Here is a 27501-nt window from a genome sequence, read left to right on the forward strand (position 1 = left end):
GGAGCCGGAGCGCGTCCGCCATTGTGGGAAAGCGGAGCCCGGAGCAGGGGAGGGAAGTCGTGCTGTGGCCAGCTGGTTGCGTTCGGCGGCGCAGACTCGTTCAGGAGCGTCCGGGCTGCGGAGACAATCAGGTGGGGGCGGCGGCGAGGGCGGCGGAGACGACGACCCGAGGAAGATAAGGGGGAGGCCCAAGCGGAGCGGGGTGAGGGGATCGCGGTTCCCCGTAAAGAATGTCAGCCACCAGCGTCGACCAGGTACCGTCTTGGCCTCGCCCACGCGGCGTCCCTCTTTCCTCCTCTTCCCGCCTCCCTCCCGCTGGACGTAGCGGGGATTCGTGCCCGCTACATCCCAGGCCGCGGGACTCCTCCCCTGTTCCCAGCACCGCCCCCTCCGCGAGCCTGGAGGCCGTTCAGCCCAGCCTGGGGCCTTCTCGCAGCGGCTGTGTCGGCGAGCGGGCCCGCTCCGGGACGAGGCTGCAGCCTTTGCTTTCTCCTTGTCTTTCGTTCTCCGCCGCCTCTGCTTCGCTCTGGGCGCCCCCGGCCCTCCCGTGCCGTCTCCCGCTTCTCGCCGCAAACGAGGCCTTCGGCTCTCCTGCCTCACTCGCTGCCGCGCAGTCGCCACTTGCCGTTTTATTTCTCCTGTGGCGTTCCCCGCGCCCCTTGCAACCATTTTCCGTCCTCCCCCGCCCCCTCGGCAGTTTTTTTAAAACATTTTTCCGTTGCTTAACGTCGTGTGCGTTTTCCAGCTGTTTTCCTGTTGCTGGTTTTGATGCCTGGTTATTCCGCTTCTTTCCTTCCCGCCCCTCCTCCCGTTTTTCAGTGTTAAAGGGCCTCTTCTTAGCCTCCTTTTTATCCATCCCAGTGCTTTCAAAGCCTCGCCCTGCCGGGCTTTTCTTTTTCGTTGCGTACACGAAAGGAGCAAGGAGCTGATAATGAGAGAACAAAATTCACAGACTTAGATCATGCAAAGTTGAGTCTTCATTTATACACAGACTGGTGCATCACTTTTGAACATAATGTTTGCCTTGGTCTTAATATCGGCCAAAGGTAGATAAATGTGGGGGGGGGGGTTATTCTGACAAGGTTAAAGTAAATTAAGGTTAATGTTAAAAAATTATTTGCAAGGAGCAAGTCTGATGTGAAAGAAAGAGGAAGTGAGGTGGCATGCTAATACAGGGGCAGAGTAACTTATTTTAAAAATCCTGAATAGTAAACCCTGTTGTTAAAATATGTAAAATAAATAAAATATGTTTTTGATATAGCAGTGTGATTCTTTGTTCCTTAATATAGTTAGTTGGTTTTGCAGATGTTCTGATTTTGTTATGGTTCAAAATTAAAGTATGCTTTTTTCATTTGTTTAAATGGTGGGACTTGGAATGTGGAGTATTATAGTTGACATGTTTTCAGTACTGGATCATTTTACAAGTCACTTCTTATAACTGATTAGATGTTATCTTTTAGCTGTGCTTACAGTGATGAGAATACATATTGTATTGTGAGGCATCAGTTTACATCTAAATACAAATAATCTTTCTCTGTAATCCTACAACATAAAACATATGATTTGTTTCTGTTATATACAAATTCAGTTAATCTAAATGTATTCGATGCACTCAAAAGGCTTTTAATGTTTGATTCCTCTATTTTTTTTCTTTATTACTGACAGAGACCTAAAGGACAGGGAAATAAAGGTAAGTTGATTTTCTGTGTTAAGTTCTTCAGAAGTGAAAGGAATGTGACTATGATTACTTTTTAAAAGAAATATTGCTGTTGGAGACAGTGCATTTTGCTGATAACATGTACTGTTGTAGTCATTCATTTCATTTGACTACATCAGTATAAATAAACAGTGAATCATCTGCCCATTGCTGTAAACTGGAATTTCCCATTCATTTTCGTATATTACACCACTGTTAAGACCTTGATCCTGCTGATGAAAGGAAATATGAGTATTCAAGGGATCAAATGATAGTTTTCTTCGCTTAGCTAATTTCCAGTGGAACGTTGGTCAAGCTTTGATATATTAGGATAACTTTAAAAATCATCACTTTGTCCTTCTAGTATTTATTTAAGAAGTTTTCTAGCTTAGAAATAAGTCAACTTTTCATGTTTCTAACTACTTTGCTTTTCTTTCGTTGTATTATTTTGTTATTGTCAGCTTCCATGCTTTTCTATCCAAATACAGTTAGTGTAAATTAACTTCCAGACTGCATCCTGTATGTAGAAAAAGATGTTCTAGGTGGGGGGTGGGGGAGAATAGGACACTGTATCTAAAACCTGAAGTTGTACATGTAGGATTTGTATGGTTAGGACTGCGTGTATGTGCATGCACACACTGTGGTCAGCATTTGCTCTGACAGTGCTGATATAATCTGTGGTCAGATTATTTCAGCACTCTCTTGCCCAAAGATTTCTTACTTCTGACTGCATCCACAGTTTGTGCAGCCAGAGTTAAATATTATACTGGTCCAAAAGGTTTGGCCGATCAGTCTGTCATGTTTTTAAAAGTGTTCACTTTATAACAATAGAATAACTGTTAACAAATTCGTTAACTTATTGTGCAACAATAAAATTAATGTTAAAGTGTGTAATGTATTAGTGATTTTTAAGTATTGGTAAGGTTACTGTAAATGAAAATATTTGCTAGTCTGCTCTTTCTGGGGGGAATCATCAATATCAGCTTACTGTTACAAAATTTGAAATAAAATGAATTTAAGACCAAAATAAAGTAAAACAACAGTGTTTTAAAAAACCTTTTAGAGATGCCTCCAGTTACAGGAAGTGGTCAGTAGGAGAAGCCTTGTCACAGTGTTAGCTTTGCTCTGACTGCTGTGGGGCAGGGGGATCTTTACTCTTGTTCTTTGCTAACAAATGATACCAAAGAAAGCCACCACAGTGGCATTCTTTTCCTGTGAAATACTTGACAGTAGTTAAAGAATGTCAGTTGCCAACATCTGACCAATCGATTGTCATACCAACTCCTTGCATGCTGCAGTGAAAAACATTAGTGTTGTACTGTTTTGTTCCAGTAAGTGAAGAAGTTCAAGCCTTGGATAAATATGTAGGGGTCATCCAAAGAGCAGTTTTATTGGTGTGGGAGGGAAGGTGATTTTCACCAGTTTTCCCTTTCCACTGCAGAACCTTGCCTTGCCATGCTGTTCTTGAAGATCCCATCACCACAGCTGCAGAACTTGGGGAGGGGGGGTCATAAGAGGGCTGCAGTCAGAGATGGGAATATTTTGCTCTGCTGCTGGTAATTTGGATCCATCCCATAGAAAGCACTTTCCGTTTCGGTTGGTGAATAGGTATTAAGTATGTTTATACTGAATGTTGTAGGAATAGTTTTCCAGTTTGGATAGTAATTAGTACCCTAAACTGATGATAGGCAAAAATCTGAGAATGCAAATGCCCTGTCCTTTTCAGGCAGAGAAAATACATTCAAGTAAAAGAGAGAGATGGATTGCAGTAAAGACTGTAAAATAATTCTTCATGACAGTGTATTATGAAGAGTGAGTGGAATGTGCTTATGCTGTTGTAATATAAGCTATTAGCAAAAGAGTTAAGAACCTATATTTGTAGAAGACAATGATAAAGCTTGTTAAATATTTTCTAGTCTTAGGCAGTTCCTGACAGTTTATAAAATCTTATCGGCATCTATTGAATCAACATCACACCCCAGTGCTTTCTTACTAGTATTCTTCTAATTTTTTTCTATTATACACCTAGGCACATTACAGCATGATACAGTGAGAATGTTTTAGAAAATTAAGTGTACGAAAGAGCTGCTAATACTCTCAGTATTCTCTTAGTACTAAAGAAGTGTGTGAAAGTAAGGCAGATCTTGTAATGTTGTATACAAGATACATGACTACCTTAAAATCCTTAGATTTTAATATAGTAATTTAATATTTTGCAATACAAGAAATCAAGATGAAGAGAGTACATGTTTTCAGACAGAAGGAAAATAAGGCCACGTTATTTGAACAGATTATTTGTGCTTAAAATGTTCAGAATTTTTATTCTACCAGCTGGTAACTGCTTCTGGCTGTTGAGATCCTAAGCTGATAAAAAGCACAGTTTAAATCTTTAGGAGGGTCACTAGTATGTGACTCAGTTGTTTTTCCAAGGCATACTTGAATTGCAGTCCTAAGAACACTGTCCTAGAAGTAAGTTCCCATTGAATAAAATAGAGCTTACTTCCAAGTAGACCTGCTTAGGATTTCTTTCTTAGTCTACTTTCAAGGACACTGTCAAGTGAACCAAAGGAGAAAGGACTCTGCTGAGATTTCAGAAGTAGAGGGGTTTGGGTACTTGTTAAAAGTGTTTTTTCCTTCCATCCCTTGCCTCTGCTTCTAGGTTTCTATTCAGAATGAATTGCTCAAATTAAGTGAAATTTAATATTTGATTATTTTGCATATATTTTGCTTTTAAATAAGTATTTTTGAAAAGATTTAGGCCTTTGCGCTGGAAAATCACATCTCTCCCTGTTAGTAGTGTGACACTTCTAAATCCTCACATATATGAATTTGTGCCGTGTGGTCTTCCTTGGTCGTCATCTTCCTGAAAACACAAAACATAACAGTTGTGTAGAATGATAGAGACAAGAGTTGTGTAGAATGATAGAGACAAGATCATAGCTCTCTGCTCACTAAGGAAGTACAAAGGCTGTCAGAAGCAAGAGAGAATTCTTGTACTAAGAAATACTGGGGAGAAAATTTCATGATATAAATAGATTTTTTTATGGAAGTCTGCTGCCTGTGGCACAAACCAGGATTTCAATAAGCAATTATTCCTGTGATTTTGTATGTTTAAAGCTCACCTGCTCGAAGCTGTATTCTGTCTTTATCTAGTTTCAGCCTTCTTCAGAGGCTTTCTGAACATCACCAAATGATTCTCTTACTGTGGGAAGTAGAGTTTTCTGAAAATGAAAGCAGAAGTTCTTGCACAGAGAAGACCATTAAGAGTGTGGAGTGTGGCTGAATTGATAAGCCTTTGTGTGCTGGGGTGTAAGAGTGTGTGTGTGTGTGTGTGTGTGTGTGTGTGTGTGTGTGTGAGAGAGAGAGAGAGAGAGAGAGAGAGAGAGATTTTTGAGCAGAAAAAGCAAAAATTTGGCTGCTGGTTTAGAGCTAAACTTGGTAAAAGTCACTGTTATTTTCTTTTTTAAAAATAACACTTATCTGAAAAATGGCAAAATATGTTAAAACTTAAGTGTTAGATTCTTGGGCTTCATGAAAATCTTGTACAGTGCATGAGGCAGATGCTTTTTCTCTAAGCATAATAAAATAAGCATGTTTAAGACTACCTTTCACAACTTATTTGATATGATGGAGCTGAAGGTAAGACTTCTTAATGTTGAGAAGCCTTAGTGATTATGTTGAGTGACTTTTTTCTTAATTTTTCTGTCAGTGTTTTTGTGTTTTCTTTTGTTTTTGTTGCCAGCTGTTCCTGTAATGAAACTATTGTTTCTGCTTTTTTTAACTGATAAGCATCCAAATTGATTCCATTACTTCCTTGATAGGTTAGAAGTTTGTTCTTGTAGAGTGACACTGGAAAGTTAAGGAGAATTTTATTTGCTTCTACTACCAGTATAAAAACATTATTGAGTGGTCAGTTCCCCTCTTGAGTTGGGCTTTGTTTAACATTAGAAAAGTAACAAGCACCTATTTTTCTGTCAGTTTAAGTGGCAGGTTTTCATGGTTGACCAGGATACAGATCCACAAGTGTGCTTACCTTTTAGAAAACTGATACCATATCTTTTGTAGATAAAAGTAGAAGCAACCAGTAAAGTGTCTTTTAGAATTATTTTTTAGGTTGTGGTGAAAACACGTTACTGGTAATGTGAACCGCCTACAACAATTACACAGTATTGGATAAGCAAGTATATGTTAGGAAAGTTCTTGGGTGTACGTTTAGACCTTGAAAGCCAAAGCTGTTCCATTTATCATGTTCCAGTTCCTGAGAACATGAAATAGAGTTGCAGAAATGTAATGGCATTTATATATGGTCCATCTATAGAGTTTGACTGTGTTCCCTTAGTGGTTTTCATGGAGGAACTTAGGCAGAACTGGCCTACAGAAACAGGAATAGCTAGTTTGTATTAGGGGTATATAGTGATAATATAAAATACTTCAGTAAACAGATTTTATAAAAAAAATCTGGCAAGACAGTATCTTAGAAATAGTATCTTGTACTTTAGCTGTATGAAAGTGAACATATTTGTTCATTAGTTAGACCACTTCAGTGTTTTCTAGAGATGCAAAATTTCCAGAAATGTTGAAGCCGGGTGTGGGGAAGGGGTTAGTGACATTTTTTTTTCTCCTGGGGTGGGGGAGTCAATGTCAGTTTTGGATAAAATGGAAATATATCAAATCTGATCCACTTTATTGCTTTAGCATTCCTTCTGTAGACAGTCACTTGCAGTATTAAATTGTTCTCTGCTTGTGTCCTTAGAAATGTAGGAAATATTGCTTATGACAGTCTCTTATACTGACAAATAATGCCATCTTGAGTGTAACTGCAGAGGGTTTGCATCTGATTAGCTGAAGTTATTTGACTAGAATAAATTAATGTAACATTTCTAGTTGCATGCACATCTATTTAACTTCAACATAACTTTTATTGTTTGTATATATGTCCTGTTTTGAATAACCTGCTGTTCACTAGAAGTCTGCTTAGACACATTTCCACAGAATAGTAAATGTAACACTCCCAAAGACATTTCCTGTCAACTGCATTCTTGCCATTTTGTCTTGTACACTTACACAGATGAGTTTTTTAGGTGTTTTTATAAATGTTTTGGCTGCCAACAAACTGTCTATCATATTTTCTAAGTTCTGAGATATGAGTACTGTTTTTGGAATAGTTTCATGTAAAATGTGTCATGTTTCAGATTTTTAGGGGGGTTTAAACTAAAAAAGTTTATTATTATTATGTATTATATTTATACCCCACCCTCCCCTCAAGCGGGCTCAAAAGTTAAGGCTAGAACTTCTGAAAGGCACCTAATTTGAATTGTGTTTTAGTTTCAGTGCAGAACGGTTCGATTCATCAAAAGGATGCAGTAAATGATGATGATTTTGAGCCATATCTAAGTAGCCAGACAAATCAGGTGAGTAAAAGAGCATTTCAAGAATCTTAATGTTATTTATTTTTTACAAACTAGAACACTAATAACACTAGAGCCTAATAAACAATTATATAAAGTTGCTTTTGTGATGTAAAGTTTCAAACAAGACTCCAGTGATAGTTGAAAACATTGCTAATGTCCATTAATTGACTAACTTTTAAGTCGTTTCTTGTACTTGAGTTTTAGAGATTGAATCCAACTTGCAGAAGGAATTGGTGGATTTGATCTTTCCCTGCCTTCTCCTAGGAGCCTGCTACTTCTGGTGTGAAGATCAGGGAACTCTTGTGAACAAAATGTACTGTATTACTGAGAATGAGCTGCAGTAAGCCGCACACTGTCATGCATTTTGTTCTTGAGGGTCCCTTGACCATCGGGTAGGACTTTGGGGTAAACAGCTGAATGACAGAAGTCAGGGACAGATCAGCTTCATTAACTCTTTCTGTGAGATTCTCTGCTGCCTCCAACCTAAAATATCATACTAAATATTTTTGCTAGACATTAATAAAAATTAGTGCTCAGCTGCTGATAATTTTGCTTTGCAACTTCCTGTTTTCCCTTATCTTTCAAACAATAGATTCAATGGGTTGGATCCAAAGGAGTGTTCATATAGTGTATGTTTCACATTTCTTCCTCCTCTACAACCTGTTGTTCTCTTTGAGATACTGCTTCTCAGGAAGAGGAGGCTGTTAGCAGCATTTGTTCTGATTTGGGGGTCTGCAGTGATCAGGCAGCTAGTGAAAATTGTTCTCCCTAATATTTGTAACTGAGACTATAGAATGAACAATTGTAGTAACTTCTTGTTCATGACAACACAGTGAGCAGGCAAGAGTACATAGCCATGAAATTCAATAGCTACCAAAGTGTTACAATATGTTACAATATATTTGTTGTCTGCCCATCTGGTGGAGCCTCTAGGAAAAGGAGAGAGGGGGGTGGCTTTGGGTCAGGGCTCTCTACCTGATAAATAGAAGTTAGACAGGTGGCATGTTGTGACTTTTCTTAACTGCATGTGAAGCCACAGACCTGTGTAGGGAGGTTTACAGGTGGCAGTGTGTAATGGGGTAACAATATTGAAAGGTATAAAATATATATGAGACATATAAAAATGAAGATAAATTATATTGCAGAACTCTAAAGGAAACAGACAAAAATATAGTACAGGTGTTGACAAATTTTCTTTGTCACTAGGAGCCAGACATTTTTCAGCTTTCAGGGGTTTTTAATTTAATTTATCTAATTTTCTAATTATTGCTACCAAAAAAATCTAATCCTGACCTCTTTACAGTTTTCTGTAATTTTATTAAAACTGTGACAAATGTATTGTAGTATATAAATAAATATGGGGCAGTCTGGGTTGTTGTCATCACAACAAAAACCTAACCTCAGCCTAACTTTTTGTCAATTTCTCAATCCCACTGTTACTTAAAAAAAATCCCTCTATTTAACTGAATACTAGAGCCAGTATAGAAAGCAGCCAGTTAAATGAATTCAGCTACCACAGTTGAAAGGTATAAACTTAATTCAGCCACCATAGTTGAAAGGTATAAACTTAAGTTTCCATTTAAGCAAGCAATGGCAGGAACTTCATGCAGTTTTATTCTATATTCTACAACAAAACATTATGATTGAAACTGACAAGATCTGGCCTACATTTTTGCTCAGTCTTGGCCATTTCTCTTCCTTATTACAGGCTCTATTCTACATGGCTTTTATCCAAGGTAGTCCCAAAAACCCAAACACAGCCTTTTTGGCGGTCAGAAAAGATCCCTTCCTCCCATTTTTACTAATGGAAAAAGTGGTTGGATTCAGCCTTTATGCTTCCTTTGGGGATTGCCAAGAAACACTACAATAAAATCACAGCTGAAAATACTAGGTGTCATAATGAAATGTATAGGTGCTATAGTGGCCCAGCATCTGGGGTTGGTCAAGCCCTATTCTGGACAGCAGTATGTACAAATGATTAGAGAACTGCCCCATATAAGATGCTAGGTTTGGCTCCTCTATAGATTTTCCATGTACAAGAGAGATTTCTGCTTGCGGAACATGACTTGCCTCCTCTTGCTGCAGTCCAAAATGCCCTTGGAACTGCAACTCCTGGGAGGGAGGGGTCCCCCAAAAACAGAATGGGGGAGAAGTCAGGTCTGCCATGGCCAAGGAGAATTGGCAAATACTCATCTGCTCATGTCTGCATGGGAAATCTCTAGCAGATCCAGGCCAAAGTATACTAATTGATACTTTTCAGGAATAATATCTTGGGATAAAAGAGACTTGATATGGTGAGAAAAAGAAAACCAAGTATATGTGAAAGTAGAAAAGTAGAAAAATCATTTGGCTTATGCAAGCAAATGGCTTTCACTTGCCCATGCTTAAGAACACACTTTTACTGATTTAACAACTGAGGTACATCATTTATAACTAGATATGTAAATTGTTTCCTTCCTTCCTGGCAGCCCTCTTTAATTTATGAGAAGGCATTGCCTTAAGGACCTCTCTTCTTGGGAGAAATGCTAAAATATTCCTTGAGTACTGAAATAAAATACACTGAGATGGTAGTGGGGAGAAACAGTTACTATTGCGGTTTTAAAGTGTTGTAAGCCACTTCGAGGACTTTAGTTGGAAAGAGCATTTAGTTTATCTGTGAGAATTACTTTGTCATAGGATCATTATGGATGACAAACAAAATTAGCAGATATTCCTTAAGTGCTGGCAGCAGAAGCAAATCTTTTAAATAATTATTCTGCCCATAGTTGAAATTACATTCATTTAATAGTCAAAGCTAATTCTTGTCTTCTAATTTCTTATGCTTTTTAGCTTATGCTACAACTCTAATGAAAAAGAGTTTTCCAATTGGGGTCACAGAAGGAAGTTGTAGTGTATTTTCACCCAATAATTCTGTTGGCTTGCTGTTCTCCATTCTCTTTCTGAGTTCTTGCACAAAGTTTTCCTTCGTCTTAGGGGTGTGTCTGAGGGGAGGGTTTCTTTTTTGCAATATTGTTTTGAAACTATTAGAACATTTTAGAAGTTCTTCTAGACAAGATAGTGTATTTATAAAAGATGTAAAATTTCCAGAAAATTTGGAGAAAGTTTAAGTATATACAATAAGTTTTCTAGTAAACCTAAACTACTATTACTGGTTTAACAACTGAGGTACATCATTTATAACTAGATACGTAAAATTTTTCTTGAGTATACCTAAACATTGAGTTGTTGATTTAGTATTTCTTACTGCTGTGTAGGTTACAGTTACAGGTATCAGTGGAAATTAATGAAGATCTAATATGACTAAAGTAAAATACTGTCTAACATTTGATTCTAGTTAAACAAAACATTGGATTAGTTAAGTATAAGAGAAGGCAACTTAAAGCTGGAAGTAGGATGCAGCTGAATCTCTCTAGTGCTACGAACTCTGTGTTTGCAGACATCATGTAGTACACTTCTCTTTTGAGTTCAGGCTCTATGCTGTAGGACTCAGTAACTCTTTAGTAGGCTTTTCAGGGGTTTGGTGGGAAAAATGGAATCTTCTATTTTAAAATGCACTTTGATGGAGCTTTCTCGTTTGTTGCTTTCCTTTCTGTTGAGTGCTTCTCCTCCTCCAAAGGGAATAGGCTACCTTTCCCTTTTGTTCTTGGAACTAAACAACAGAGTAGGGCAGGTTAAATGGGAGACAGTTTGTATGGGTGAAGTGAGCCCACAAGAATTACTAGCTTTCCTGTGTGTACGCACGTACAAATTTGCATTATTCATTTCTAGTAGGGATATGTAATTCAGTATGAGCCAGTTTGGTGTAGTGGTTAAGAGCGGGGGACTCTAATTTGGAGAGCTGGATTTGATTCCCCACTCCTCCACTTGAAGCCAGCTGGGTGACCTTGGGCTAGTTACAGCTCTCTGGAGCTCTCTCAGCCCCACCCACCTCACAGGGTGTTTTGTTGTGGGGATAATAACATACTTTGTAAACTGCTTTGAGTGGGCATTAAGTTGTCCTGAAGGGCGGTATATAAATTGAATGTTGTTGTTGTTATATCCAGTCCAAAAATATACTCAAAATATCAGTGGATGGCACAGGCAAGCCTCATCTCATCAGATTTCAGAAACTAAGTAGGGTTGGCACTGGTTAGTATTTGGATGGGTGATCATCACGGAAGCCCAGGGTCACTATGCAGAGGCAGGCAATGGCAAACCACCTCCATTAGTCTTTTGCCTTGAAAACCCCACCAGGGGTCACCATAAATTGGCTATGATTTGACAGCACAGACCCCTAAACATTCAAGTTTATTTGGAAATCACAGAGCCAGCATTTTAAGGCTTGCTTTTATCTGCCTTTGCAGGTTTCCCAGGCAACAGGACAGAGTGCAGAGGGAGGCAGTTATGCCACATCTGGCTGGCTGCTTGGGTATTGGCTAGTCAGGTTGGGTGCTGGGATTCTCTGGTTTTATGTTGGTTCTGTTAGGCTTGTCATGTTGACCCTGGCTTCTGTGAGTGACACTGGTTCTGTTGGGCTTGCAAATGTGTCCATGGCTTTAGTTGATTCTGCCAGGATTGTCTGGTTTGGCATTTCTTCTGGAATTCTATGGTTTAGTGTTGATTCTGTTGGGCTTTAGTGGGTCTTTTTTGCATTGGGAGGCCTTTCAGCCAGTGTGGTGGTTCTTCCATATTTGGTTAAGGCTCTTAAGCTTCTATCTTTGTCCTGGAGAAAGTGTTAGATTTTTTTCCCTGTTGGAAACAATAGAGAATGTCTTGGGGGTACCTTGTTCAGGGGCATGTAGAATAGAGGGGAGAAGTGGACAGATAAAAGTAGCTCTGATACAGTTTTGCTGTATTTCGCTTGAAAATCTCCTCTCCAGCCCCCTGTAAAGATTTCCCCCTTAGGGAATAATGGAGATGAATAATTTTGAATTAAAATCCAAATATTAAACTGTTATTTTTGGATCCAGATATCAGAACTACCAATATTTATGGCCTTCTCAATACCTGAATCTGAAAAAAACCATTCTAAAAAAAGTGCACAGCCCTAATTTCTGGCACATTTTTAAATTGGAAAAAAAGCCTCCCCTCACTTCTGATTAACAGAAGCATTTGTACCTGTAAGTGACTTCTTGTTTTCTGTAGGGGTCCACGTAAGAGGTAATTACCAGACTTGTCAGCAGCAGATCTGCTAGTACCATTGTCAACTTGACAAGAAACACAAATTATTACCAGTGGCTATGATGCATACAACAGAGGCAAGCCACTAAAGAGACTATTTATATATTTACACACTGTACTAGATCTGTACTACCAGATCTCATAGCACTTATCATTTGTTTAAAGTATTTGCTCAAAAAACAATCAGTTCCAATATTTTTATTCAAAGGCTCATTCCTGTTTAAATCCAGTGGTATTTACTAGGTCAGCTGTTACTTAACCTCTGTTTATTTGGCCTTAAGGATGGCAGTCATGTTTCCCTTCCAACTCTTTCTTTTAGAAAGCCAATCTTCAGAAATGAGCTTAATATTAGATGTTTTCCTCTAATCCTTTTAAATACAAAAATGTAAGCAAATTAAGACAGTATATGAAGCATAAAATTTGGTTTTTCTGATACTAATTTTTGTTTTACTGCAGAGTAATAGCTATCCACCAATGTCAGACCCATACATGCCTAGTTATTATGCACCATCCATTGGATTTCCGTACTCCCTGGGTGAAGCGGCATGGTCTACAGCAGGAGATCCTCCAATGCCATACTTGACAACTTACGGACAGATGAGCAATGGTGAACACCACTACATCCCTGATGGTGTGTTTAGTCAACCTGGAGCTTTAGGAAACACCCCTCCATTCCTTGGTCAGCATGGATTTAATTTTTTCCCTGGGAATGCAGATTTCTCTACATGGGGGACAAGTGGATCTCAGGGGCAATCAACCCAAAGCTCTGCTTACAGCAGCAGCTATGGCTACCCACCTAGCTCTCTTGGCAGAGCTATAGCCGATGGACAGGCTGGATTTGGCAATGATACCTTAAGCAAGGTGCCTGGTATTAGCAGCATTGAGCAAGGTATGACCGGACTGAAAATTGGTGGCGATATGACAGTTGCTGTAACAAAAACTGTTGGTTCAGCTCTGAGCAGTGCAGGAATGACAAGTATTGCAGCAAATAGTGTGCCTGCAGTTAGCAGTTCAGCACCTAAACCAACCTCTTGGGCTGCCATCGCAAGGAAGCCTGCTAAGCCTCAGCCAAAACTTAAGCCTAAAGGTAATGTGGGAATTGGGGGACCTGCTGTACCACCACCCCCTATAAAACACAACATGAATATTGGAACTTGGGATGACAAAGGGTCTGTAGTAAAAGCTCCCCCAACCCAACCAGTACTGCCTCCTCAGACTATAATTCAGCAGCCTCAGCCATTAATTCAGCCACCACCAATGGTGCAAAGCCAACTGCCTCAGCAGCAGCCGCAGCCACAGCAGCAACAAGGACCTCAGCAACAGGCTCAGCCACATCAGCTGCAGCAACAACAGCTGCAAAATCGCTGGGTGGCTCCTCGTAATAGGGGTGTAAGTTTCAATCAGAGTAATGGAGCTGGCAATGAAAACTATGGTATAGGTGTTATACCAGTTAGTTCTTCACCCTCTGGTGTAGAAGTGCACCCAGTATTGGAAAAACTAAAGGCCATAAATAATTATAATCCCAAAGACTTTGACTGGAACCTGAAGAATGGTCGTGTGTTTATAATCAAAAGCTATTCAGAGGATGATATACATCGTTCCATTAAATATTCTATCTGGTGTAGTACTGAACATGGTAATAAACGCTTGGATGCTGCGTACCGTTCACTGAATGGAAAGGGCCCACTGTATTTACTTTTCAGTGTGAATGGCAGTGGACACTTCTGTGGAGTGGCTGAAATGAAGTCTGTGGTGGACTACAACGCGTATGCTGGTGTCTGGTCTCAGGATAAATGGAAGGGGAAGTTTGATGTTAAATGGATCTTTGTTAAAGACGTTCCGAACAACCAGCTGCGGCACATTCGCTTGGAAAATAACGACAACAAACCGGTTACCAATTCGAGGGACACTCAAGAAGTACCCCTAGAAAAAGCCAAGCAAGTGCTTAAAATAATTGCTACGTTCAAGCATACCACCTCAATCTTTGATGACTTTGCACATTATGAGAAGCGTCAAGAGGAGGAGGAAGCCATGCGTAGGGTAAGAACCCAAAGTTACAGTTTCTTTTTATTTTTTGAGTGCATGGCATTTAAAATTGTACCTCAACATGACCATTTTCAGTAACAGATGTTTGAAATCCCCGTGTAGTGGGAGGAATCCCACAAATTGAGCAGAAAGTGCTTTCCTTCAGCCTTCCCCCACCAGCACATTGAGACTACTGAAAAACTGAGGTTGTGTAAGTTTTGTGAACAGAATGTTTTGGAGGGGGGGCTTCATGAAGGAGGGGGAATTGAAAGTAGGTATAATTTTGCCCTTCTGTCAGTAGAATTCACTCTTCTACCAGTAGGATAGGATTTTGCTCGCTACAACTCCAACAAGACTTCTACAATTGCCTTAGTAGCTTGGAAAGGCAGCATAAAAATGTTTCAAATAATCTTTTAATTAAAATAGCTCTTCAGTGTCAACTTTTTGGGTCTCTCAGCAGACTGCTGTGGGTGGAAAAGATACACGAGTATTCCATTCCAGTTCATAGTATCCAACCCAGTATTTTTTAACCAAAGGCTATGTACTAGATCGTCCTGACCTGGATCGCCCAGGTGAGTCTGATCTCGTCAGATCTCAGAAGCTAAGCAGGGTCAGCCTTGCTTAGTAATTGGATGGGAGACTTCTAATGGAGACCAAGGTTGCAGAGGCAGGCAGTGGCAAACCACCTTTGATAGTTTCTTGCCATGAAAACCCTACCAAGGGTTGCCATAAGTCAGCTGTGACTTGGGGGCACCTCACCCGCAGATGTACTAGATCACAATTAAAACTGCACACATTTATACACTGAATTTTCTGTCTTTAGTATAGTATTTAAATTTAGTTCTCCATTAGAAAAATCATTTTCTTCAATACAAGATTAAAATGACTGAATGATGGAAAATCAGTTTCTAGAAATTTTGAAGCCATGGAAAAGAGGAAATTTTGAGGGAAATTGAAGTATATGCAATACTTACTGTCCAGTCAAACTCAAATCAATCTTACCACTTTAACAACCTAAAACGTATCATTTGCAATTTTATACACTAAGTAAATTATAATCTTTGATATTTACAAAATTTAAAAGTTATAAATTCTTTTGTTTTCTACAAACAGCAGTGCAGATATATATACCTGGTACTTAAGAGAAAGTTGCAAGCTGATGCACCCTGTTCTTCCTTACTATGTGTACCTTAACTTTTCCAAAAGTAGAAAAAATAGGAGTTAAACAGAAAACACAAGCTTTGTGGTAAATGACATGAAATGTGTATTATTTGATAAGAAAAAGTGTCATGCATAGGATTAATAATATCTATACCTCTAGATGTAGCTACAGCTAGATGCTGTCTTTTATGTATTTATTTATTTCATTTATAAGCCACCTTTCTCCCCAGTGGTGACCCAAAGCAGCTTACATCATTTCCTTCACCTCCATTGTATCCTCACAGCAATCCTGTGAAGTAGATGAGGCTGAGAGAGTGACTAGCCCATGGTCCCCCTGTGAGCTTCCATGGCAGAGCAGGAATTCAAATTGGGTTCTCCCAGATCCTAGTCTGACACTTAACCACTACACCACACTGGCTTATGTTTTGTTCCTTCCTTCTGTGGCTCCTGGTTAGAGCTCAGTTATCAATGAAACTTCCAGAAATTTTCCTCTTTGGGGCAGTTTCTGTCTCGCTTCTTATCTCCCCCTTCCCCTCCAGCAAGGAAGAGCAATAAGCAACTTGTTACCCAATATGTGGGTATGTGTGGGAGTCTCTCTACATGAGACTTCTTACATGAGGATGCTCAACTGTAGGGAGATGCAGGAAGAGTAGTTAAAAAAGACTGAGCCAAAGGCTCTCTCAGTTTCACCTCTACAGGAGGGTAGTTGCGAGGCTGTGGCAAGCCCTTTGCTGGAAGTATGCCCCTCTTTGCCGCCTCCCCAGTGCAGCGTTTCTAGTAGACAGGCACTGCAGTGAGTGACACTTTTCTCCCTCTCCTCCTCCTTTCCCCCCTTCCTCTCCCCTCCCTCCCTCTTTTGCCTCTCTCTCTCTTCTCTTCTCTCTCTCTCTCTCTCTCTCTCTCTCTCTCTGGCCCCCTTTGCATTTGAGCGGCTCCAAAGGTCCAGCCAAGATGGCGGGGGTTGGTGGAGGAAGGGAAGAAGGGAAAGGGGGAGGAGAATAAAATAGAGGGTCTGTTAATTTCATCTTCTCCTCCAAGGGGAGATCACTCCAGGCTTTATCTTTTAAAACTATCCTAGTGTAGAGATGTGAAATGGACAGAGCCTTTGGTTCTGTTTTTTTAAACTCCACTTCCTGGCTAACATTGCATCTTCTCACAGTTGAGCGCCCTCATGTAAGAAGTCTCTCATGTAGAGACATTCTGTGTTAACAGAGGTTTGAGGGAAAGGTGAGAGGGTCAACCAAAAGGGAAGTCAGGTCAAAAGCAAAACAGAAAGCATGCAAGAGTTGAGAAGCAATGAAAGCCCTGCATACTCTCCTCCTGAAGATAGGGTATCCTTGTGGGTGCAGAAATGTACCTTGTATTTAAGAGCTGTATATGTCCAAAGCATGACCACTGTTTGTTTAAAAACAATTTCCCTCATTTTAAAATAGAACATATTTCATAGGGTTTTTTAAGCATTTTCCACAATTTCTTAATTTTTCCATTGGAAAAATGGGAAGGTCACAGAAACACTCCCTCGCCTGATTCCCCCCCCCCCCCTGCTTCCTGGGCGTTCACATTTCTTATCAGTTTGTATGACTTGTTTTCCTTTGCGATGTCACAATACTATACATTTTTAAGGGAAAATATTTCAGGTATTGAAATAGAACTTTTTTGTGCATCTGCGGAGAGAAAGGTTCTATAAAATCTATTCCAGTTTTCTAGTGTTACAAGTTGTTTAATTGTATAGTGAAACTATTTTTTTAATTTTTCTTTTAAATACTGATTTTTGGTCCCATTGTAATTTCTGCATATGTGACATAATTGGTTGAATCCATGAGCAAACAGCACTGGAGGCAGATCTTTCCCACCTTCCCTCAGCAGCAATTATGACCATCCCCTAGCCAATACTGAAGATCAAGAGAATTTCCTGGAAAAGATAGAAATCAGTACAGGTGATGTTGGGGCAAAATTACCCTCATATAGCCCCTGTTTTCCAGTTCTGGATATGCAGCCCTCTGCTGCTTATGCCAATGGAAATACTGTTGTGTAGGAGTAAAGAGGGAACAGTTACTCAGATCAACCTAGTAGAATGCCCTCTTAATCAAGGAATGGAGTATTATATAGAAGAAGTAGAAACTTGGTTTACAAGCATTCTTAATATGTTATTACATTGGGTTATAGGTTGTTATTATTATAGGTTGCATAGGTTATTACATTATTATTATTATGTGGAATAATGGTGTCTTACAGGACCTTACTGACCGCCCAAAGAAAACTTAACTGGAAGGGTGATCTCCTAGGAATATGTCCACCAAACTTCAAGACCCAATATGAATCCACAAATGAAATACTCAATACAAGACAATGCAAAATAATCAATGCAATTTTGTTATGAGAAAATCAATGCAAATTTGTTATAAATCCATAAATTATCGGCTTAGGATACAAACAATCAATACAGGAACAGAAACTCTCCCAAAGTACAAAAACTCTACCGAAGACCTGTTATAGTAGACCGTATAACTCTACCAGTTGCCAACAGTGTATGCAAAATCTTACAAGTCAATCAATATGACTTCTCTTCTATAAAGTAAAACACTGTGGCACATGCAGTTAAAAAGTCCAACTCTGGTAGACAATTGCTGTTGTAAGACGCCGCTTCGATCTCCGTTTCGTGGAATGAAACCGGTGTGAGGAGCAGTGGAGTCCCATGTCGATGTGACTTCTGTGTGTTTTTGTTTTAAGGTGGAGGAAGACAGGTGGAGCGGAGCCCGAAGGGGCTCCCCCTCTAAGAACTTAAAGCAAGTTCTTAGAGCCCATATAGACTCCCTACACTTAAGGCAAACAAGTCCCCTGTCTACTGAACAATCTCATTTTTTCCCCACTGCCTCTCACTTGAGGTAGTCCTCTTACCTTGCATTCCTTCAGTCTCCTAAGGATTCATAATTGCACTTAAATCAGTAGTTCATTTAATCTCTTCATCTGTGCATATCTGGGGCTTTGACTAAGAATTATAAATCAGACTCTCTCTCCCTCACATGTGCTCTCGCACGCTCTTACATGCACCTCTCACTGTTTGCCAAATATCAAATACGTCATATTTCATGGGTAATAATTGCTCTGTTCTTGTCCTAATGCAAGGCATACCCTGCCTTTCTTTGCTGGGATGGCGGCAGTGAATCCAAATTGGATCTCATCATTTCTCCCTCAGACCCAGTTAGCTGGGGGTTGTGTACTTGCCGGGGGGCGGGGGCGGGGAGGCCAATTCATAGTGTAGTTGCTCAAGCTATGCTTTAATGTGTTGCAAAAGAAAATAATCAAATATATGCATGTGAAATCTGTAATACGGCTATTATTAGAGTGTTGGACACAATTTGTTTTAAAGACAAATTTTAAAGAGGCTATATATAAAAACTGTATTTAATCAAAACATTGCTGGTGAAAAAGTATCATCCTGAGAGTATATTTAGTGAATATAAAAGAATACTTAATCATGCAAATTTCTATTTAAGAACCTCACTTTGTGTTTTAACAGTTTATATCCTGTTTATTTTGTGGTAGTGATCAAAATGTGCATTCTTAAAACCCTGTCTAAACAATTAATACATTTGACAGAGAAAGTACAAAACTGGAGCCATGTTCATGTGAGTGATTGACTATAGGTTGACATATACATGTTAAGTTCTTAACACTTGTAATCTTCTCTGTTATTCACATAGAAGAGTTAAAGTGAGGATGGAAGTGCTTTCTCTTTTTTAAGGGAATAATATGATCCTTGATTAGTTGAGTCCAGTTTTGCCATCCCCAGGGTTCCGCTTGCACTAGAAATCTTTTTGGTTTTCATCCTTCAAAAAACTAGTGGAAAGACATTCATGGAGGAGGATTTTTCCTATCTTTCTCTTCTCGCAGCAGCCCCTTTTGACCCACAAACAGCTGGTTTTGCAGAAGCTAATGACAGCCTCTCTGCTTATGCCAGTGAAAGCTCTGCTGGGGTAAGAGTCAGGCTGGATGATTTCTTCTGACTCCTCCTCAGGTCCTGTGTAACTTAGCTCCCAACACCCAGCATCAGCTTTTAGCAGATCAAAAGGTGCTTCTAGAAGGAGAGCCATATGTAAAAATATCGGTCACTGTGAGCCCTTTGTATGACCCAACCTTTTTGTTTCATGTGTAATATTCCTGTGTAATATGAAAGCAGGTTGGAAGAAATACTAATGGTATAAAATATCCGGCAAGACTTAAAGCTCACCTGCCAGACCTTTGGAGATTCTGAAGAAGATTTAATACTAGTAGAATATTAATAGCAATAATATTAATGGGGTAAGTATGCAGGCTAGCAGCTACCATTTAACAGCTAGAAATGTCTGAGTGAATTTTGATTAAAAGAGCATTAAAAGAGTATGCAGATATAATAGCTCAGTGTTACTAGTCTGAGATTTAACTTGAACAGCTAATTAGATTTGGCTAGCTAGGTGCACAATAGATATTTAATCTGTTCCTTGGGATAGAAATGCAGTAACCAGCTGTAGAAGTATCAAAGGTGCTATCTTTTTGACCAAGCCATCACATATCTAATTCCCAAATTAAGCATACAGATGCTTAACTTGCCATTCAGGGCCACTTGGGAGCAAAACAGATGCTTCTGCAACCTTGGGGAACCCTCGGGGTTGTATGCATATCTGGAAAAATAAGAATACTTAAACCAAGTTCATGTTTTCAGTGCATGCGCAGGTGCCTGTCTCCTCCTCCTCTGGGAGATGCACTTGCTCCTCACACAGTAAGCACGCCTCCTCAACTAAGGAAGCTGAGGGAACCATTCCAGCTCCCACAGGGGTAGCACCAAAGCTCCAATCTGGAGGGAAGTCACATCTGCTGCTGTAGTGAGGCTGCAGGCAGGGAGGTGGCAGCCCACTGCTGATGTGAACTTCGCACCAGAAAATCTGTGGTTGCCCAGTCTAGGAAGGGAGCAAAAGCCACTCCTGCTGTCACCTCAGGTAGCTGGGATGGAAGGGGCACCCCTGTCATCATTCAGGCAGTGAAGCTGGGATCAGGTGCCTCGTGTGTGTGTGGGGGGGAATCCCCTGTGATTCTCACCTTGTAACTTGTCATATATACTAATTCCTAAGTGTCCTCTATGTAAATCCTTAAACCTGCATATCGGTGCCAGTTGGGTACAAAACAGATGTTTCTGTAACCTCGGGGGACCCCCCACAGCCCCCTAGGGATGCAGAAAAATCTGGAACCAGAAAAAAATTGGGGTTGGGTGGGTTACATCCCCCCAAATAACTTATCTCAAATCTGTGCATGTGCCTGAGGAAGGCAGGTAGGCTGGCTGGTAAGGGAACTTCAGATTTCTGAGAGGAAGCCACTGCCACCCCCTTCCCCCTGTGCCCAACTTGACAGCCCTGCAGGAGACACATGGCAAAAGGGCCCACCACCAAATGACCTGTCAGAGTAAAAAAGGGCCACCTCAGAAGTGGTGCAGCAGGGCATGTCTTGACCAGTGGCTGCTTCAAAAGCTGGTGGCGGAGCAACTTTTGAGGAATAGGAGCAGGCCTTGCCTCTTACCTTGCCTGCCCGCCATGGGTGCAAGCCACTGCAGGACTAGGCGAGAGACAGCAGATAAGAAACGGGAAAGGGTGTTTGGGAAGGGGGAAAGCAAAGCAGAGGGAATGATATTTCTTCTCCCCACTAGTTTCTTGCCCCCATTATCACTTCCAGAACAACTCTCAGCATCACCAGATGCTGAGATACAATGGATACAATGGAAAAGCCTTCATACTGCAACCATGCAGCTTCTTTGAGCTGGATTAGGTTTGCTGTAGTCCAACAGTGATAACAATATAGAACTTGCAAGCAAGCTTTAAAGTTAGTGTTTCACGTGTGATGCTAGTTTTGTGGCATATCAGATTCTTCACTTAAAGACTTGCTGACCTTTAATGGCCATGCATGCTTGAGCTACCAAAACCATTTTGACTGTCAGTTTTGATTTGCACCGCAGGTAAGACCAAGTATTTGGTTTTAAGACAGGCCAACCCTGTTTACTTCAATTAGCCTTAATTTTCATAAAGTACTACATGGGCTGTGCATCTGATTGATTATGTTTAGTATTTATTATTGAAAAGATGTATTTTTCAGTACTGTAAATAATTACATATGCTTCTGCAACTCTAAAGTTAAGGAAATCACAAAATAGAAACAAGGTACTTTTCTACTTAGTTTAATTTGTTTTATATGCTAATTATAGTTAGGTTGGATCCATGGTTTCTAATGATGAAGCCCATTGCAAGGAAGAGATGTCCTCTTGTCTCTTGGAAGAAGATTCCTTGCATTGGAGGAAGGGTTCACCATTACTGAAACCGAACCATTAGATCTCATCCAGTGTAAATAAAATTTCACAATTGCTTCTGTGGGACAGGATTTCATTCTTTTATTCTTATTTCAAATTAATGTGTTACATTTGCCTGTGATTAGGAAAGGCAGAATTTATGTGGTTTTATTAATATTCTTAGATAGCCATAGACACACATGCAGGCAAAGTCCAGTTATGTATTTGCAGGATATATCTTGGAATTGTGTGACACTGGAATATGAAGAAGTATGTTATATGCCATAGTTGCTCTGAGGAAAAAAAATAGTTTGATAAATAAAATTGTCCTAACACAGATAAATAATTCACAAAGATCTGAAAAGAGGACTATAATTGAAGTAAATACACTAACATTTAATAGGAAAACTGGTAAGACAGAGTTATTGCCATACCATTAGAACCTATGCTAGTCTACTTTTGGCTTATTTCTCCAGAAGTTTGTGCCAAGTTGCTCTGAAAACCCTTTATATTCAGGGATATTGTGCAGCAGTTCTGGTGTTTATCCATTAAGTGTACATACTGCAGCATACTGACTTGTGTGTTCTAGGGTGGGTGTCTAATTTTCATTTTTTCTGGCTCTGACTAAAGTTGTTCCATGTACCATACCTGAATGAACTTGGTTCCATTTTGCAAAGGAAATGTAGAATATTCATACCGTGATACTGATTCGCATCTATTGTATAATGATGAATTTTGAATTGGAGTCTTGGATCTAGCTGTCTACAGCTGTGGAGATTTACAACAATCTGCAAGTGCAATTCCTTGTCAGTTGTGTAGAAAGCCTTGGGGTATCTTATTTACTTTTTCCTTTGTTTCGAAGTATTTTTCATTGAAGTGTGGAATCAACTGGCATCTTGCTCAGTCAGTTTATTGTATTTAACTGCTCCTGGACTTCTTGGGGTGGATTATGCAAAAGGGCTTTTTGCTCAACTATTTGCCTGGATATTTCTGTAAAGCCTGCTTTCTAAAATAGTTTATAGTTGGAAGAACAGCTGCTATACCGTTATACAGAACAGAAGTATTTTATGAATCGCTGTACCAATTTTTTTTTCTTCTGTTCTGCAGGAGAGGAATAGAAACAAACAATAACTATATGACGACGGTCCTGGTAGAATTACAACACTAATGATGTAGACTCTGGAAATGCCTAATATGTCTAAGAAGACGTTATTAAAGCTTTGTTCCTGCTTAAGGTGACATCTTTGAACACTTTAACACAAAATTGACTCTTCTTGTAATGGTTCTCATCAGTGCATCTGCCCTTATACTCTCTCACCAAACACACTTGAGAACTGTAACTTCGTCAAGCACTTTCTGTCCTGAAGCTTTTACCAGTATCTGCTGTCTTTTGTAATTATGCATCCTAGCTAAGGCACAGGAGATGGAACGAATGCAAGGATTCATTAACTCTTTGAATTTGTTGAATACTAACAATTAACCATCATAAATGGTTCAATGATGTGAGATTCACATTGCTTCAACTTATTTTTCTTTGATGTAGTTTTTTAATTGTCAGTTTTTAGCTATTCAACAGAATAAAAGCAAAATCATGCCATATTTAGTCCTGGAGTAAAACTCAAGTCTAAATGTTCATGTGAAAATTATTGTAGTAAACTTTTAATATGGCAAAGCAACTTTAAGCTGCAATTTAGCCAAATGAAACATAACATGAAATTATATTAGGATGACATTTCCCTTGTTTCAAACTGTTTGGTGTAGAGAATATTAATATATGCAGCTTGGTGGGCCGCACCAGTTAATGCACACTTCCTTTTTTTTCCTGTAACATGTATACCGAAAAAAGTGCATTTGTCTGAGGAACTGTTTGTTTGCTACCACTCAATCTCAGTTTTGAGTACATGTACCTCAGTCTAAATCAGACTTTTTATGACCTTTATAACTACATTTAAAATCTTTAATTCCTATTTCTGGGTGTTTGCAAGCCTGAAAAGATTGCTATCATGGAAGTGAAAATTTACTCCTCTAGGTGATTCACTAGCTAAATAAACATAATTCTTGTTTAGCAAGAATATACTCTGTTTCTCAGATTTTGTTTGTTCCCAGCTCTGATTAATAGTCTGGTATTCTTTCATTTCCAAATTCTTTCGGAAATAAACGCGTATCCATGGTTTCAGTTTGTATACTCATGGCTGTGTTTACATGTTATCTGTTAGTGCTATATAATAAAAGCCTAGGTACCATACGCACCTGAATATTTTCTATGCTACTTTTTAAATTAACTTATTTTAAAACTTTCTCTTGCACAGCAGCATGAAATACTGTAACAAAATACTGTATAGCTGCATAAAGTACCGAACCACCTTTCATTGGTATTTGAGAGAGCTTCTAAGAAAAGAAATTGAAAGGCAAATATGAAGAAGTTTAAAATAGCTATTCTGTGAATGCTTAGTGTTTCTGTCAAGCATATGTTTACATCAAGTCTGGAATCTTCAATTGACAGTATCTAATTTTAGAGAAGTGGTCAGAAATCTTAGGCTTAATTCCGTTACATATTTTTCTCAATTTTGTGTTGCATATATGAGCTTCAGAAAGTTTTTACAAGTATAGATTCCGTATATGAGCTTCAGAAAGTTTTTACAAGTGTAGGTTCTCAGTTTTGAAAACATCCCATATGTATTAGTTTGGATCAAGAAGTTCCCTTGTGAAAGTGGAAGGCACTTTGGGGAGGAGAAGATTTCTGTTACTTTGGCAAGTTCCCTCTTTCCGTTGCCTTTCCTTCCATACTGATTGAAAAGATTTCCCAGGCTTTGGGGTTGCAAGGGTTAGCGTGTTGCTAGCAAAACTCTTGCTTTTTAGGTAGAAATTGTCTGCAAACTCCAAGTTCATGGATTTACATCTTCACTTAATCAGCTGTCCTCCTGTATTTTTAAGGAAGTCCTATTTATTTCTGTGAGATTTGCTTGCAAGAAAACATCTTTATGACATTTGGATATTAAATAAAGTTCCAAAGCAAATAGTTTCCTAAGCTGCAGTGAAGCAATGGAAAATTAAATACTAAAGAGGCTAAATAGGAAGCTTACTTTGAACGAAAATTACATGTGTTATCCGTCTCCAGATTTTTCACAAGGTTATAAAATACTGGAATTTTTAGGTCATTGCTATGCAACCCAGAACTGAAAGTTTTGATGACTGATTTAAATGTAGCAGTTTATGTTGGGTAGCTGTTTTTAATATAAGTCAGTGGGCAGAAGTTGATATGGTAAGTAGTTTGTAAGAGTGTTTCCCAGGTTGATTTTAATCACAGTGCAAATCCCAAAATATTTTGACAGTGTCAAGTATGTGATGGTACTTGCACAAAGATTTACCACAAGGAGATATGGCCACCTGTTAGAGATGATATATGTTCTGTGGTATGGTATGCTTTAATATTTCTCTCTGAAGATGGATCCAAAGCAGTATGATTAGAACAGTACTTACTCAGTGGACTTTTGATTACTCTTTTCACTGTGCCTGCCTCAAAAGCTGCTTTTGAGGATCGAGAGAGTCAGGATCTGCGCTGAGATGATGAAGCTGCAGTTGGGAAGAAGAAGAATGTTCCATGACCATAAGAACTTTTTTGAGTCCAAGCCCTGGAATATAATACAACAAACTCTTTTAGTGAGTCTTGCATTTGTTGCTTATGTATGTAACATACTTGGATGATTATAACTTGCATATTTGGATACTGCATGGACTAGATATTCAAATGTGGTATTTGACAAAATATAAGTCAAATATTTGAACCATCTGGGTTTTGGTGGTAGGGAAAGCATTTAATTTTTAGTTGGATTCATTATGCAGCATTATTCAACCTTGGAAATGCATGGTTATCTCCAGTGATGATTTTTGCCCACATGAGAGTACTCCCACTGCAGTGTATGTGCATGGGGGATGATTTTTGCTGATTTCTTCCTTCCTACTGTAGACACACAGTACTGTGCACAGTGCTATTCTTGGGGAACTCTGAATAACAGTGTTGTTCTTCCCTGAACTCTGAATAACATTTCATGATGTGTGTGGGAAGGGCATACCATTCTGCAAGTAGACATCTTCTTGTGGTTCATTGGTACAACACAACTTCCCCACAGCAGTCACCCTTGATGCCCAGAAGGGTTATACTGGGGCTCAAAAGGCCATGTGATGGCTGGGGGCCCAGTGAGAAAATTGGTGCTGGGGGCCCAGTGAATTGTGCAGAATGGAAATCACCCTCTTCAATTTTGCAGACTGCACCTGCTGTGTTTTTTTTTTCTTGGAGTTCTTCAGACTTGGCATGGTCTTTCAAGGTTGGGGGTGGGGTCACAGGCATGCTGTGGGAAAGGGAAGGTGGACAACACTAGCACAGGACTGGAATTGAAAGTTTTCTTTACCAAAAACTTCCAGGAGCTGTAAATAAAACCCCATTATGGAAAAAACTACCTACATGTTGTTTGAATTTCTAAAGTTACAAATTGTGATCTTACCTAGAATAGATTGTAAGAAAAAATCTTCTACAGAATTAAGGGTAAATTTATGGTAATTGAAGAAGTTTGACAAATATGTATATTCTGCAAATTTTGTGTTTCAAAGAGTCTGAAAACAAATTAATGTTTTGTTTTTGTAACTTGGGAAACTTTCATCTGATGCATATGTTTCAGAATGATTATGTTAGGTATTAGAAATGTAAAATGTTCATAAATTTTGAAGCCATTTTGTGCGGGGGGGGAATGTAGAATACTTTCTTATCAAACTTCCTTACATTTTTACCATTTTAGCAATATAAATACATCAATTATATGACATACTATATGACATATTTATGAAACTCAAAAATATAAGCCCCTTCATTTCTTCAAGCAAAATTGTGGATTTTCTAGAGGATTGCAAACTTCTACATCTTAGTCTCTCTTAACAAATGTAGTTTAGTTTATGCCACTTGTGCAGAAAAAATAAAAGTTGAAATACTTTGGACAGATAAGCACATTAAGGTTAACAGCATAGTGAGTTAAACTTTATAACGTTGAATTCAATAGTGTATTGTTGTGTATTAAATTGTAGATATGTTTATGCATGCCCTTGCTTGGTATACACCAGAGTTATCTAATATTAATAGAGTTATCTATCTTGATACTACAGATTTTGAGTGAGTAAAACCTAGTTTTAAAAAGAACTTCATTCGAAACAAAAATACTGTCTTGGAGTTTTTCAATGTTCCCCAAAATTTCTAATTTTACTTTTAGAAAGAAAATGAGGGAAAACCCCTTGGGGTAAATTCCTGGTGGGCGGAGAAGCCCCAGGGTTTTATATCTCTGCTGACCCTCTGAGCCAGTAGAGATGGTAAGTTAGCAGGCTGATGCCCCAGAAATAACTTTCCATGATCTGTGCAATATCTGAATTTACAAAAGAGAAATCCTGTTTGTTCTGGTCACACTGCTCCATTTACAAGTGTAGTTTTTTATGGGAGTTGGCCAACTGCAGCAATTGTCTACTTGAGTCAAGGAGAAAATGTAGTGAAGGATTGCAAGTTTTAATCCAGCACTCTTAGGCATACCCAGTCCAGAAATTCATTACTTCCTGTCACTGCTTGGATATAACCAAAGATAAATATGTTTTAAGGAATATCTTGGTTTCTACATCGATGTGTTGTGGAAGATAGGAGCAGCCTCTGCAATTTAACTCTTGCAGAGGATTTTATGGATGTGTATAAAAAAGTCAGAATG

At 39.2% G+C, this 27501-nt stretch overlaps 1 protein-coding gene across 3 annotated transcripts; it reads left to right on the forward strand.

The window, feature by feature from the left end:
• Positions 1–38: 38 nt before the first annotated feature.
• YTHDF3 (YTH N6-methyladenosine RNA binding protein F3) lies at positions 39–24008 on the forward strand. Of its 3 annotated transcripts, none has more exons than XM_054985385.1 (5): positions 39–254; positions 1666–1690; positions 7022–7107; positions 12724–14307; positions 22871–24008. In XM_054985385.1, the coding sequence occupies exons 1-5, from the start codon at positions 231–233 to the stop codon at positions 22892–22894; spliced, it is 1743 nt and encodes a 580-aa protein (XP_054841360.1). In that variant the 5' UTR covers positions 39–230; the 3' UTR covers positions 22895–24008. The 3 variants fall into 3 exon arrangements, with proteins under 3 accessions (XP_054841360.1, XP_054841362.1, XP_054841363.1); XM_054985387.1 differs by lacking the exon at positions 39–254 and adding an exon at positions 424–968; XM_054985388.1 differs by lacking the exon at positions 39–254 and adding an exon at positions 983–1046.
• Positions 24009–27501: the final 3493 nt, after the last annotated feature.

This window comes from Eublepharis macularius, chromosome 7, assembly GCF_028583425.1.
Source record: "Eublepharis macularius isolate TG4126 chromosome 7, MPM_Emac_v1.0, whole genome shotgun sequence".
In the NCBI taxonomy this organism is placed as follows: Eukaryota; Metazoa; Chordata; class Lepidosauria; order Squamata; family Eublepharidae; genus Eublepharis; species Eublepharis macularius.

What these genes read in the sequence shown, in the direction of transcription:
- YTHDF3 (XM_054985385.1), top strand. Translation starts at nt 231, where the DNA reads ATGTCAGCCACCAGCGTCGACCAG. An exon ending in CAGCCACCAGCGTCGACCAG is followed by an intron (nt 255 to 1,665) that starts GTACCGTCTTGG and finishes TATTACTGACAG; the next exon opens with AGACCTAAAGGACAGGGAAA. An exon ending in AGGAGGAAGCCATGCGTAGG is followed by an intron (nt 14,308 to 22,870) that starts GTAAGAACCCAA and finishes TCTGTTCTGCAG; the next exon opens with GAGAGGAATAGAAACAAACA.